The sequence below is a fragment of the Carettochelys insculpta genome, chromosome 6, assembly GCF_033958435.1.
Source record: "Carettochelys insculpta isolate YL-2023 chromosome 6, ASM3395843v1, whole genome shotgun sequence".
Taxonomy (NCBI): domain Eukaryota; kingdom Metazoa; phylum Chordata; order Testudines; family Carettochelyidae; genus Carettochelys; species Carettochelys insculpta.
The window spans coordinates 120,756,377-120,770,718 of NC_134142.1; the positions used below are offsets into that span (position 1 = coordinate 120,756,377).

General features: G+C 61.2%; 1 protein-coding gene across 3 annotated transcripts; it reads left to right on the forward strand.

Annotated features, from left to right (window-relative positions):
• The first annotated feature begins 1,043 nt into the window (after window positions 1–1,043).
• Window positions 1,044–13,098, forward strand: SSRP1 (structure specific recognition protein 1). Of its 3 annotated transcripts, none has more exons than XM_074998110.1 (17): window positions 1,044–1,174; window positions 2,033–2,250; window positions 3,360–3,545; window positions 4,547–4,652; window positions 5,412–5,602; window positions 5,717–5,947; window positions 6,183–6,286; window positions 6,733–6,861; window positions 7,318–7,539; window positions 7,947–8,019; window positions 8,555–8,693; window positions 8,819–8,864; window positions 10,913–11,030; window positions 11,530–11,700; window positions 12,017–12,108; window positions 12,311–12,482; window positions 12,561–13,098. In XM_074998110.1, exons 2-17 carry the CDS (start codon window positions 2,197–2,199, stop codon window positions 12,627–12,629), a joined length of 2,103 nt encoding a protein of 700 aa, XP_074854211.1. In that variant the 5' UTR covers window positions 1,044–1,174; window positions 2,033–2,196; the 3' UTR covers window positions 12,630–13,098. The 3 variants fall into 3 exon arrangements, with proteins under 3 accessions (XP_074854211.1, XP_074854213.1, XP_074854212.1); XM_074998112.1 differs by lacking the exon at window positions 1,044–1,174 and adding an exon at window positions 1,209–1,227; XM_074998111.1 differs by lacking the exon at window positions 1,044–1,174 and adding an exon at window positions 1,261–1,296.
• Window positions 13,099–14,342: the final 1,244 nt, after the last annotated feature.

Sequence of the window (14,342 nt, forward strand, 5' to 3'; positions counted from 1 at the left end):
AGGTGGGGCACATAGTGAGCTGGAGGTGGGTGGAAGGGATAGGGAAGGGGTCTGGGGCCCGATTCTGGGGCGAGGTGGACCAGACAAGGAGCTGGGGGAGGGGTCTGAAGCCTGATTCCAGGGCAGGAAAGACAGGGAGCTGGGTGTGGGGGAGGGGCGTGGGGCACGATTCTGCGGCGGGGTGTGCAGACAAGAAGATGGGGGGTGGAAAGCAGGGATGAGGGTGGGCATGGGACCCGATTCTGGGGTCGGATGGGGCAGATAAGGAGCTGGAGGTGGGTGGAAGGGATGAGGGAGGGGTGTTGGGCCCGATTCTGGAGCCAGGTGGACCAGACAGGGAGCTGAGTGTGTGGGAGGCGCCCGATTCTGGGGCAGACAGGGAGCCGGAAGTGGGTGGAAGGGATGGGGGAGGGGTGTGGGGCCCGATTCTGGGGCGAAGTGGACCAGACAGGGAGGTGGGGGAGGGGCGTGGGGCCCGATTCTGGGGCGAAGTGGGGCAGACAGGGAGCCGGAAGTGGGTGGAAGGGATGGGGGAGGGGTGTGGGGCCCGATTCTGGGGCAAAGTGGGGCAGATAGGGAGCTTGAAGCGGGTGGACGGGATGGGGGAGGGGTGTGGGGCCCGATTCTGGGGCGAAGTGGACCAGACAGGGAGGTGGGGGAGGGGCGTGGGGCCCGATTCTGGGGCGAAGTGGGGCAGATAGGGAGCCGGAAGTGGGTGGAAGGGATGGGGGAGGGGTGTGGGGCCCGATTCCCGGGCGAAGTGGACCAGACAGGGAGGTGGGGGAGGGGCGTGGGGCCCGATTCCGGGGCGGGGGGGACAGGGAGCTGGGGGTGGGGGAGGGGCGTGGGGCTCGATTCTGCGGCGGGGTGGAGCAGACATGCCCCCGGCGTCTCTAGGAAGGCGGGGGAGGGGCGCTGAGGCCGTTCGGGGGCGGGGCGGCAAGACTCCGCGCACGCGCACGGCCACCAGACGCGGCCCCCTCCCCAGCGAGGCCCGCGGGGCGAGGCTGGAACCGCCCCGGACGTCCCCGTCTAGCCTGAACCCCGCTGGGACTCTATGGTCGGAGCCGCGCGCGCGCGCGCGCCCAGGGCCCTTCACGGGCGGCGTCTCTATGGCAGCGCGGGCCGGAAGGCGGATGGGGGGCGGCTTCCGGTGGGGGAGGCTCCGCGTGAGGTTCGTGCTGCGCAGGCGGGAAATTGACCCCCTGGAGAAGGGGGGAGGGGCCGGTGCGCGTGGGGGGCCGGGGTGGGGTGGGTTTGCCTGGCGCGTGGGGTCGGTCTGTGGAGGAAGATGGGGTAGGGAGGCGGTCGGAGTCTGGGGGAAGAACGGGAGGAGGGGCGGGAGAGGTCTGGTGGTGCTGTGGAGTGTGTTTTGGCGGGGGGGCGGGAGGTTGGTTGGCGTCTGTGGGCGGGGGAGGGGGTTGGCTGGGGGGGTCTGTGTCTGGGCTCGGGGAGCGGGTTGGCTGGGGGTCTATGTCTGCGTGGGGGGAGGAGGCTAGGGGAGGGGGTTGGCTGGGGGTCTGTGGGCTGGGGAGCAGGGTCTGTGTCTGGGCTGGGGGAGTGGGTTGGCTAGGGGAAACTCTGCGTGGGGGGAGGTGGCTGGGGCAGGAGGTTGGCTGGGGTGTGTGTCTGGGTGGGGGGAGAGGGTTGGCTAGGGGGTCTGTGGGCTGGGGAGGGAGCTAGGGGAGGGGGTTGGCTGGGGGGGGTCTGTGTCTGGGCTGGGGGATGGAGGTTGGTGTTAGGGAGAGGATGAGGGAGGAGTGGGGTTCTAGAGCATCTCTTCCAGGCTCTGGTGGTGGGGTGGAGCCAGTGATGAGGAGGGTTCTCTGTGATTCTCCTGCTGGGGCTCTATCTCTAGCCCCTAACGAACGCTGTAACATTCACCAGCTGCCTGAGCCCAGCTAGTTGGCAGCCTGCCCCTGTATCTACTCTGGGCTTTCCCATGGATTCAGGCTCTGAGGGCTCCTGAGCCAGCTCCCTGTGGGACAGCCTCACCTTGCTGATGGAGTCGTCTCTCTCCTCTCCTCCCCAGGTGCTTTGCTGCTCTGAGGCTCTTCCCAGCTGCAGCTACACCGAGCATGCAGGACTCCGGAGGGAACTGAAGAGTTTCATCATCTCTGGAGAGCTCCCCAACTGAACCTCCACTCCTCAGCTCTCCCAGTGCTGCTAGAGAGGGCGAGGTGGGGAGGGACCACCATGGTGGACACGCTGGAATTCAATGAAATATACCAGGAGGTGAAGGGATCCATGGTGAGAAGTGCAAAAAACCTAGAAAACCATGTCTGGGAGGATACCATTATTGTGGCTGGTGGAGTGGTGTATCTAGGGCTGAGATGGGGCTGAACTGTGGTTCTCATTTCACGGCTGCAGTGATGCCCCAAAGGGAAACCTGGAACCCATGTGTGACTCAAGGAGGGAGGGGAGGATGTGCATTATTCTCAAGGCGTTATTCATCCCAAAGATCAAGCAGCACACTAAGGGAGCTGTGTTGCATCATACTGATGAGACAAAACCCAGCCAGATCCTTCTACATCGATCCAATGTTTCCCTGGGCATTGTGGAATTAGCACCAGTTTCCTGGCTGCGCTCCTGCTCTGCTAGGCAATGCCCAGCTGAGCAAAGTTCACAGCCTGTTGCCTACTCCCTGAAGTCCTCCATGCATTTAGTTCTCAAGTGTTACATAGTGTCACTGAGTGCTGGGAGAACTGGTGAGTGGTTTAGCCTAAATGGCTGAAACTTGGGAGCCTTCCAGAAACGCAGTGCAAGATCCTGTTTATTCCCAGGCACGAACATTTGCCAATTTACAGTGGAGGTGTGCTGTGCCCTAAGCTTCACAAATGAGCAGTTGCCATGCCCAGAATTCAAAACCTTTGCTAGTGATGGTTGTGCTGGGGATGTCATCTCTTATATCTGTAAAGAGCTCTTGCTTGAGCTTTTGCTCCTAAGTGGCCAGTAATTCTTCAAGCAAAAGCAAATGCAGGCTTTACGGTGCTTCTCTGGCTGCCTTACACTGCAGAGCTGGGGGTATGGGTCTCTGATTCATGGGTGGTAGTTGGAGGCAGAGATGGGGTGACCTTGAAGTGGAGTTTGCGTGACGGTGAGGGTGTGTGCAGTGGGTTTAGTCATTTTGGATATGGCTTGTGTGCACCCCTGTGTGGGAGAGATGAGATGGTGGGATCTCTGTTTTATGTGCCTGTGGTGAGTGTTTCTCATCCAGACGGCAGAGTGTTGCTGGCTGATGTCAGGTTCCGGGGGTGGCACCTTCCAGGGTGTCACCGTTGTTCTTGCTGGCGTGTGCACTGAGCTCTTGGAACGGTGTCCCTGTGTTCCCCCACCCAACCACTGTCTGTCTCCATCAGAATGATGGGCGGCTGCGGCTGAGCCGCCAGGGTGTCATCTTCAAGAACAGCAAGACAGGCAAGGTGGACAACATCCAGGCCTCGGAGCTAGCAGAGGGCATATGGCGCCGCGTGGCGCTAGGCCATGGCCTCAAGTTACTTACCAAGAATGGACATGTCTACAAGTATGATGGCTTCAGGGAATCGGTGAGTCTTTGGCCTGGCCAGCTCCCCCCTCCTAGAAGCGCCCACTGAACCCCTGCGGGGACGCTGGGAAGGAAGTTATGAAGGTGGCTGTGCTTGACCAGCTGCAAGGTGACGATTGCTTGGCAATCAGAGCCAGTGGATGCTGTCTGGCTCTGTGTGCACACCTCACTCACCCTGCCCTGAGGATTCTGTTCTTCACCCAAACTGTGTGCCATGAGCTTCAGCATCTAGGCTGCAGCTTGGCAGTTTTTCTTCTAAATCAGTTGTGTTTATGATGGTAGTGCCAATGAGTTCTACTGCCATTGACGCTACAAAAACCAGTAGCTAGTCCCTGTGCTGAAGAACCAAGTTTCCATAGCAAGACAGACAGAAAATCTGGACTAGGAGTGGAATGCACAAGTCCAGTGAACAATGGGAGGGCAGCAGGTGGCTTGTTAGTGCTCTAGTGTTTTTTGCTGGGGGATCAGCTGGATGGAAAAAGGTGGGGGGTGAGAACAGGGTAACAGAGGAGAGGATGGAGCAGGCGTTGAGGCAAACTGAAGCAAAGAGATTGTCCTCCCCCGTCCCCCTCAATAGCTCACTAGCACCAGGCAGAGAAAATTCAGTCAAACTGCACTTTTCTTTGACCATCTAAGTTGCAAGTTTCTTTGGCTGCGCCTGCAGCTGCTCTGACTGGTTGGAGTCTCTGGCAGGGTTCTCTGCAATTGCTGGTCATGTAGCCCTCGGAGGTGTCAGTTTCACATGTGTGTCCAGCAGAGATGGAGGATGGGTAACTCCTGCTTGCCCTCCTTTAGCTCTGCAGTGGTAGTTCTCACCTGCATGCTGAGTGTTGCAGCCAGCCATCCTGGGTGTGCGTGTGTGCCTGCCCCCCCCCACCCCCGGAGCGCCCCACTGCTGCTGTTTGTTAACCCAGGGTAGCTATGGGGCAGTAGCAGTGGCCGGGCCTCTCTGGGAGGGAGCCTTGGTGTGATCTGATGGCTGGTCTCTGCTCCCCCATGCAGGAGTTTGACAAGCTGTCAGAGTTCTTCAAGTCCCATTATCGTCTGGAGCTGGCGGAGAAGGATCTGTGTGTGAAGGGCTGGAACTGGGGGACCGTGAAGTTTGGAGGTGATTCTGGCGGGAACTGTCTTTGCTGTTGGCAAAGCATGGGTGGCGTTTACCCATAAGAGCTAGTCCGTGCTGCTGTAGCCACGTTTACTCTGCTGTGCCATCCACGTGGGCGCTATATCTGGCCGTGGCAAGCAGCAGAGCTAGCCCAAGAGTCAGTGCCATGGCCACTCTATGCTCCAACTCATGAGGCATTGAGGATGTCTTGTCTGCCAGGACACTCATCCTCGGGCAGGTTAGCTGGCATCATGCCCTGCCAGACAGTGGAGCTGGAGGCTAGTAGAGAGCTGAGCAGGAGCAGACAGACAGCCTGCTTCTGCTGGGAAGAGATTGGAGGACTGTCCTTTCTCAACAGGTGTGTGAGCTCTTCCCTCTTTGTCTACATCTACCTTGGGGTAGCAATTCATATTAACAGCTGCCTGGGGAGTGCTGGGCTCAGCACTGCTAGGAGCGTTTGGCTGCAGGAACGCAGCAGGGAAAAATAATCTGTGACTGAGCTGGAGTTAACCCTGTGGAGAAGGCCAGCTCTGGGAGAAGAGTGGTACATAGCAGGGAGAGGAACACAAGCACCAGCAGTGGGGGCTGGAGTCAGGAGGGGATGTCTGAGTGTGCCATAGAAAGGGAGTAGCTTGGTGGTGCTCCTGCTCGTGCAGAGGGTGCTGCCTTGGAGGGCTCTGAGCCCTTGCATGGTGAGAGCTACCAGCTGGTTGGGGCAGACAGGAGCCCCTTGCTGGCCCACTGGATTCCCCCTCCCTGCAGGCCAGCTCCTGTCCTTCGACATCGGGGAGCAGCCCGTGTTCGAGATCCCGCTCAGCAACGTGTCCCAGTGCACCACGGGCAAGAATGAGGTGACGCTGGAGTTCCACCAGAATGACGACGCCGAGGTGTCGCTCATGGAAGTGCGCTTCTACGTGCCGCCCACGCAGGAGGACGGCGTGGATCCTGTGGAGGTGCGCATGGGCTGGGCCGGCAGCCTAGCCTGCTGGGGTGTGGGCGGAGGGGCTTGGGGGAGCTGGGTGGGCTGCGTACAGCTGTCGGGAATAAAGCCCTTCCTCCGCCCTTAGGCCTTTGCCCAGAACGTGCTGTCCAAGGCGGACGTGATCCAGGCGACTGGGGACGCCATCTGCATCTTCCGGGAGCTGCAGTGCTTGACGCCGCGCGGCCGCTACGACATCCGCATCTACCCCACCTTCCTGCACCTGCACGGCAAGACCTTCGACTACAAGATCCCCTACACCACAGTGCTGCGCCTCTTCCTGCTGCCCCACAAGGACCAGCGCCAGATGTTCTTTGTGGTGAGGAAAGGGTGGGGTGATGGGCTGGCAGAGCCTGCCCTGCTGTGCCTGGGGGGCAGGGAAGGCAGCGGCTCAAAGGCCAAGACCAGGTGTGGTCTGAGAACGTAGGGGAGGGGACTGCCCTGTGGTACTTGGGGGTGTTGCGTGCGGAGGAGCAGGCTGGAATGAGAGAGATTTCTGATCCCTTTGGGTTCTGTGGCCCCTCATCTGGCTGTACCCTCGGGCTCCCTTCCAGATCAGCCTGGACCCGCCGATCAAGCAGGGCCAGACACGCTACCACTTCCTGATCTTGCTGTTCTCCAAGGATGAGGACATCTCCCTGACCCTCAACATGAATGAGTGAGTGGCCCTTCTCCGTCTGCTGCTGCCAGCCTGGCTTTGGCCTGTGCTTGATCCCCTCTCTTCTGCCTACTGCTGCCGTCCCTGCTCTTTGCTGTGGCTGGACCCCTCCTGCCCTCTCTCCCGTCCTCTGCAAGCTTTCCTGTCCTCCTGACAGGACTCTCCAGTCCCAAGTAGATCTCTGCTCGTGCCTGGCCCGAGTGTCGAGGCTGTCTCCTTTCTAAGCCTCGGGAGGGGGTTGTCTTTCCTGGGAGCAGGTGCCGTTGCCCGAGGACTACGCGTTGTCCTCCTTGGCCCTTGTGTCTTTGACTGCCGAGGGCTCCGCATGCTTCCGTCTCTCTCAGTTGGAGTGGGAGCTCGCTTCTTGCTCATCCCAAGTTGTTCCTGCTCGGGCTGGGCGCTCTCTTGCCCTGTGTCCTCATGCTTCTGTTCTCCCTGTGCTGTAGGGATGAGGTGGAGAAGCGCTTCGAGGGCCGGCTCACCAAGAACATGTCCGGCTCGCTCTACGAGATGGTCAGTCGGGTCATGAAAGCGCTGGTGAACCGCAAGATCACCGTGCCTGGCAACTTCCAGGGGTGAGCAGGCAGGAGAGTGGGATGTAGGGCCTTCCCCGCCGCTGGGTTCCTCTCCCAGGGCATGGGTGCTGTCTGACTCAGGGCAGCGATTAGAACATGGGGCTGTGGCTTTGGCACCGGTCCCGTTCTTCCCCACCCCAAGCCAGACAAACGCAGGACCTTTCCCCTCTCGGAGGCACCACCTGTGACCCGAGACTGGGTGGCAGGGAAGGGGATACAGAGCCTGCTGCTAATTGCACGTTTCGAAATGACTCCTCTGTGAGGTCCCCTCCCCACGTGCCAGGTTCCATGGGATCCCGGATTGCCCCCTTTCCTAGGTGCGGGAGGAAGGGAGCTGTGCCTCGGAGCCACGTGAGAGAAATTCTCAGCTCTTCATCCCCCACGTTGGCTGCTGTCCCTGGGTGGAGGATCCAGGCATGGGAGCCTGGCTGGGGTAACCCTGTTTGTCCTCCCCAGGCACTCAGGGGCCCAGTGCATCACCTGCTCCTACAAGGCCAGCTCCGGGCTGCTTTACCCACTGGAGCGCGGCTTCATCTACGTGCACAAGCCGCCGGTGCACATCCGCTTCGACGAGATCTCCTTCGTCAACTTCGCTCGCGGCACCACCACCACCCGCTCCTTCGACTTCGAGATCGAGACCAAGCAGGGCGCGCAATACACCTTCAGCAGCATAGAGAGGTGGGCAGGCACCGCCCCCGGTACCCACGGCTGTACCTGCCCATTGCCCCGTCTGGTCTCCTGGGGCGCCCCCCTCGCCCCCATGACGTAGCCCTCTCTTGGGGCCTGCTCGCTAATGTTCTGCACCCGTGGACCGAATATATTTTGTTCCGCGCCCCACGGTATGGGTGGATGTGCACCACCCACGGATGCGAGCTGGGCGGCACCTGGATCTCTGCTGGGCGGCCGCTTACAGGGACCGCTGTGCTCGTGTATCCTGCTCCCTGTCTCTGCCTGGGGAGCCCTGGCCGCTGCAGCCTGGCAGTGGGCAGCTGTCATTTTCCCTGTTCTCGCTGCCTGCTTCCCCCTTTCTCGCTCGCGTAGGCCCTGCCTCCCTGTGACCCTCTCCCCGCTGTTGCCCCCTGCAGGGAGGAGTACGGGAAGCTCTTTGACTTTGTCAATGCCAAGAAGCTGAACATCAAGAACCGAGGCCACAAGGAGGTACCTACGGTGGGGTGGGGCAGGCCGCAGGCTGGGTCCCCTGTCCCGTCCTGACCCGGAGCCCCTGGAGCGTTGTAGGGGCTGGGTGGGGGCAGGTTTTTTCTCTTGTTTCGGATTCAGTCTCCTCACTCTCTCTTCTCTCCTTGCCCTTGTAGAAGAAAAAGGTCCGTGCGATTTCCCCTCCTCCTGGTGCAGGTCTCCTCTGCATGGCTGTGGTGCTCCCTACTAACCACAGTAATCCCGCATGAGCCGTAGGAGGGATGGCGGGGCCTTGCACCCCCCCCATCTCCTTGCCAAGTGGGCCCCACCTAACCTGGTTAACACTGCTCCTCCGGTCCCTGCCTGCAGCCTGTGCTCTGAGCGCTGGGGAACCATTCTCAGAGCTGGGGTGGGGGGGAAGGGTGCACCCAGGAGCATGCTGGGAGTTGTAGTTCTCAGATCTCTGGTGGGCGGTGGGCATCTGCCCTTCCCCCCTGCGTGACGGGGGGGGGAGAAGAGCACTCACACACACACCCCCACCCCGGTCCCTGGGCAGTCCTTGCCGCAGAGCTACGATGAGTACGCTGACTCCGACGAGGACCAGCACGACGCCTACCTGGAGAGGATGAAGGAGGAGGGCAAGATCCGGGAGGAGAACGCCGATGACAGCAGTGACGAGTCTGGGGAGGAGACGGGTGAGACCTCCCCCCATGCCTGGGGCTCCTCCCCCCGTTGGACTTCGGGGGCATCCCCATCTCTCCCGTTCCCCGGCCCATCCCCCCGAGGGGGAGAGTGATCGGCGCATTCCTTTGCCTTCCAGATGAGTCGTTTAACCCTGGGGAGGAGGATGAGGACGTGGCAGAGGAGTGAGTAGTGGGGAGGGGCTGCCTGGCGTGGGGCTCTCGGGCTGGGACTCGCCTTCCGGCCTCTTCTCGGAGGGGAACTCTCTCCGCAGGAGAAGCAGGGGCTGGACGTTGGACCCGTAGGGCCGGCCCGCCTGTGGCAGAGAGCAGCTCCGTACGGAGCTTTCCGTCACTCCCGCCTCCCGAGCGGGCCAGCGGCACTGTGTCGCCCATGGCTTTGCGGGGGCAGCGTTGCTTGTGCTCCGGTGGGCTTGGCGGCCTGGTGCTGCTGGCTGAGCGCTTGTTCTCTTCCCCATTTCATGGAGGGAAGCCATTAGGCCCAGTGGCCAGCCCTCAAGCTCGGGAGCTCTGCTGTTGGCCTCGATCACCCTGCAGCCCCAGCTGGACGTGGGCTTCCTCCCTTCCCATCCCGAGCCTAGCTGTGCCCTGAGCAGCTAAAAAGCTGCTGCCTCCCCCCTCCAGAGCTGGCTGCATCTCAGCAGCACATTGTATGAGAGTTCGAAACTGAGGAGTGCTCAGATTGTCAGGGCAAGGCCTCCCTTGCCATGTGTCTGTATGGTGCTGGGCCCTGACCGGTGTCACCACAGGACAAATAAACGCCTCCCTGAAGGGGGCATGGTGGCTTCTGAGCAGAGGACAGGTGCTGCCCTTCCCCCGTTGCCGTCTGAGCGCAGCGCTCTGGAAGGGGCCGGAGGACAGCACTTGGCACGCCAGCCAGAGAAACGCTGCCAGAGCCGCAGAAGCCATCCTGGCTCTGCCTCAGGCGGAGCAGCAGGTGGATGTGCTGCAGCTCTGGGAATTCATGGCCCTCTGAGGTCTGGATTCCGAGGGCGCTTACGCAGGGCGTGGTGGGATCAACAGGAGCAAATGGCGATGGGGAGGCCCGGGCCAAAGATTTCCTGCCCCCAAGGTCTGGGCTGGGGTCACCGATGCACAGCCTGTGGCCAGTCCTTTGGGCCAGAGCCATACAAGGGCAGGCCCATAGCCTCTAGGATGCGCAGACTGGACCTTGGGGCCCCTGCGATCCATGTCTCTCTCTGTGGCTCCCTGCAACGAATCCAGCTGAGCCGCCTCCCTTGGGGGGCTGGGCTGTCTGTGACACCTGCAGTGCCAGTAGCCGCCTGGCCTGCGGGCTTGGAAGGGCCTTGGGTGGTGGCCCAGAGAGGCAAATGTTGAGCCATAGTCTGGCCTGGCCAGCACTGCAGTAATTGGCCAGCCAAGCTGTTACAGCCTCTGTTTCCATCAGACCACCTGGCCACCTTTCCATCTGGCCACCGACCTCCTCTCTCCTCAGCTTTCCTGCTATCCTGTATGCTGCTCCCAGCCGAGGGTGGGGGAATGGCTCCCACCTCCTGGCTGGGGGTGAACCACCCGGCCACTGGGGTTCCCGCTGTCTCGCTGGGTTCTGCATTGATGTGGGTCAGTTTCCACCAGCTCTTTGCTGACCCTTTGGCCCAAATCAGCTCCGCCCCAGTGGCTCTCGCTCTTAGAGCAGGTTTAACCTTTTTGCCTCCTTGGGAGCCAGTCAAAGGCCAGAGGGAAACTGAGGCACAAAATGAGAGCGCTGACCACGTTTCAGCTCATTCTCACCTGGTCCCAGGTGGGCTCCCGTGGCAGGAAGGGGAATCCCATTGCCTGGGAGACTCGGCAGAGGCCCGGAGGGCGCAGGTCTGAGCTGTGCCCACGGTCTGCTCAAAGGGGCCTGCATCTCTCGGCGAGGAGTCTTCACTTGGTGTTGCCACTTAGATTCTGCTGCCAGCTGAGGCGGGGTGATGCCTGGGGACGGGAGCAGTTGGTATGGGGGGAGGGGCTGTCTGTGCCCCTCATGCCCTGCCTAGCATGCCTGGAAGTGCCCCTTGCCACCCTGTTCCTTTTGCCCTGCCTGGGCCCTACTGGGAATACCCCCGTCCCCTCCAGGTGGTGCCCCAGAACAATATGCCCGTGCCACTCCTGATGCAGGCTGGCCTTGCCAAGCCAAGGGCTGCCGGCCCTGGGAGCAGTGGCATTAGGTGGGGGTGGAGCTGATGTCAGGCACCCGGTCCCTCGTGCAGGTTCGACAGCGAAGTCTCGGCCAGCAGCGATGGTGGCAGTGACCGGGAGGAGAAGAGGAAGCCAGCCAAGAAAGCCAAGATTGTCAAGGAGCGCAAGCCCCGCAAGAAGCCGTCGGAGGTGAGAGCGCCGCCCTGGCAAAGGGGGCTGCATGGATCCTGTCGGCTGGCTGGGAGGAGTGGGACCCTCTGGCCCTGGCACGCAGGCCAGCCCTGTGGGGAGAGGGAGCTCTGATCGGGCAGCTGCCCAGGCCTTGAGCGATTGTTTTCTGTGGTGGGGAGCTGGCCTCGGGGCAGCACGGGACGAGGAATGACTCCCCTCCATGCTTGGAACCTCTCCAGCCCCCTGCTACTCCCCCACGCCCCGTCTTGCTCACAGCTTCTGAAAGTTCCTGCTTCAGCTGGGCCCACTGGCTCAGGTCTCCTTGCCCCTAGCTGCCAGGTCTGCGTCTCGTGCTGCCAGGTCCCCAGGAGTGTGGTCTGGTTGCTGGGGTATTGAACACCCAGCCCCAGTGCTATAGGACAGAGCAGGGACCCTTGCTGTGGTGAGACCTTCCGGTCCTCTGAACCGTTTAGAGCCACATCTCGATGGATTCTTGCTTGTTCTCTGCACCTGCCAGAGTAAGAAGGGGAAGGACCCCAACGCCCCCAAGAGGCCCATGTCTGCCTACATGCTGTGGCTGAACGCCAGCCGCGAGAAGATCAAGTCAGACCACCCCGGCATCAGCATCACCGACCTGTCCAAGAAGGCTGGGGAGCTCTGGAAGGGCATGTCCAAGGAGAAGAAGGAGGTGTGCTCGTGCCAGGGGGCGGCCTGTCTTGGCTGTGTTGGGTGCTGGAGGGAGGGGCTGGGGCTGTATGGGGGTGGGATGGTAGGGATAGTGTGGGTGTAGGTCTAGGTTAGGGACCTGAGTAGAAGAGGCCTCAGAGGCCACCCCAACACGGGGTAGAAGATGTGTCCGGTGTGGGGCGGGTCTGTGGGTAGCGATGGGCATCTGTGGGTCTGTTTTTTTTGTGTGGGGGTTGGGGTGTGAAGTTTGCTGGGGTAGCTTCATTTCTGATGGCGGTCCGATGAGGGGCATTGCCAACTCTGCGCTCTGGTGGCAGGAGTGGGATCGCAAGGCGGAGGATGCCAAGAGGGACTATGAGAAGGCAATGAAGGAGTACAGCGAGGGGGGCAGATCGGAGAGCTCCAGGAAGTGAGTTGATTGGGCTGCTGGGATGCCAGGGCCGGGGCCCTGTCCGCTGGGGTGGGCAGGGAGATGATGGAGAAGGGCATGGCCCACATGGAGAGTGGAGGATTGTCCCCCTCCTGCAGCCTTGTGGCCTCGTCATGCAGTAGGTCCCCCAGCATCGGGCTCAGGGTGACCTCTGCTTGTTCGCTGTCCCCGTCCGGCACAGGGAGAAATCCAGGAAGAAGCAGCAGCAGCAGCAGCCGGGGAAGGGGAAAGCAGAGAGGAAGGCGGCGCCCTCCAAGTCTCCAGCCAAGTCTCCTGCCAAGCAGCTGGGCGAGAGCTTCAAGAGCAAGGAGTTTGTCTCCAGCGACGAGAGCTCTGGCGACAACAAGAAGGAGGTAGGCCCGGGGGCGGGGGGGAGCTGCCCCAAAGGCTGCATGGGGGCCATTGCTAACACGCTTCCCCTCCCCCTGCAGGACTCGGAGGAGGAGGAGATCGCTAGCACGCCCCCCAGCTTGGAGGACTCTGCATCTGGCTCCGATTAGAGCAGCCACCCCCCTCCCTCCCTTTAGCCCTCTTCCTTTGCTGATAGCACCGGTTGTAGGTCAGAGGTGAGAACTAGGACGCCTCCCCCCATCCCTACTGCCAGGGGTGGGGCCAGACAGATGACACAGCTGCTCCTTGGCTAGACCCGGCCCTGCTTCTGGACCTGCCCTCCGCCCTCAGGGGATCTGTGCTGAGCTCTGGAGCAAGGCAGTGCTGGAGAACGGGGGAAGGGGTGCCCCCTCCTTTCTCTGCGCTGTCTGTGGGAGCCTCACTTTATCCTGGCGTGAAGCCCTTCCTCCGCACAGTGGGGAGCGTGGCTCGCAGGCCCTCCCCGGGGAGCTGGCTGGGGTGGGCTCTGCCCCCGGCCTGTAGCTGGGCTCTGTCAGTGGGTTTTATGTTCGGTTTATTTTTGTATTTCTGGTCTGTTCATGTGGCGATTGGATGGAATAAAAACCCAGCGACTTTGGACAGCGCTTCTGTCTGTGTGCATGCGGCTAGGGGACAGACGGACGGCTCTCCCCGTGGTGAGCGCCTGCTCGTGCCTGCGGGGGACGGAGACCCCCGGGGAGCTGCTCTCTCCCCTCCCCACAGCCACGTTCCCCGTGGGTTGCGGCAGGGGTGGTTCCGCTGGCAGCAGGGGGGGCTGAACCCAGCCCAGAGCCTGATCTCATTGTGTTCCAGTAAGCGGTGGCCCTAATCACATTAAAGGCCATCAAGCGCCTGGGGGAGCCACCTACTGCAGGAGGCAGTCGATAACAATGAGGTTTAGCCAAGTGTTAGGGGTTCCCTCCCCACCCCATTCGCCTGCCAGGCCTTAGCAGGCTGGCAGGGTTGTTGCTAAGATGGTTGAATGTGGGGGGGGTGCTGCCCTTCCAGACGTATCACCTTCCCAGCCACTGCTGTGTCCTGAAGTTGTGAGCTTCCCCCTGCCTGCCAGTGATTGCCCTGGGCGCTGCGTGGCGGGCTCAGAGCCTCCTCTGCGTCCCTGAAGCTCTGACCAGCTCCGTCGGCCCCAAGCGTGGGGGAAGGGAGCATGAGGATCTGCTCATCCATCTCCATTACAGCCAGCTGGGCCCATTCCTCCTTCTGCCTGGCTGCCAGAACAACTAATCCAAGGTGGGGGGAGGTCTGATGTGATCAGAGCCTATTACCGGACCTCAGTGCTCCATTAAAGTGTCTCTGCTCCCACTTCCAGTCACCTGTTCCTCAGAGCGTGCACTCTGCCTCCCTCTAATTGAATCAAGGCTTCTGCCAGGCTGCGTTTCCGGGGGGTGGGGGGGGAGAGCTGTGTTTGTCTGAGCAGGGAGAGGAACGTGCCCCACAGACAGTAGCTTTTCTAATCAAGGCTGGAGCAGGTTAAGTGTGCAGATGGAAGCTGCCCCCAGCAGGAAATTCCCCAGGGTCCCATTGCCTTTGGGCTAGTTTCTGCGGGTTAATTTACCAGAACTCTACAGCTGCTGGGAGTAAATGGGAAGGACGGCTGCAGGCAGCCATGGCAACTCCTCTCCTCGAGCACCGTGTGCTGTGCTAGGCCGGGACGCAGCAGTGGTGGGGAGTTTAAACCCAGCCAGAAACACTGCCCACTGCCCACCAAAATCCGGCCAAGCTTTACAGCCCTTCAGGACTTTGGGCCACTCCTTGTTCCCCAGCAGCTGCACCTTTTCCCCTCTCCTGTCCCACCAGGCTGTAGCATGGTGTAGGTACACCAGCCC

Bases quoted from the DNA above. Each gene is read 5' to 3' on its own strand.
- SSRP1 (XM_074998110.1), top strand. From the start codon at position 2,197: ATGGTGGACACGCTGGAATTCAATGAAATATACCAGGAGGTGAAGGGA. The intron at 8,694-8,818 runs GTGAGACCTCCC...TTTGCCTTCCAG, and splicing joins CGAGTCTGGGGAGGAGACGG to ATGAGTCGTTTAACCCTGGG. The intron at 8,865-10,912 runs GTGAGTAGTGGG...TCCCTCGTGCAG, and splicing joins GATGAGGACGTGGCAGAGGA to GTTCGACAGCGAAGTCTCGG.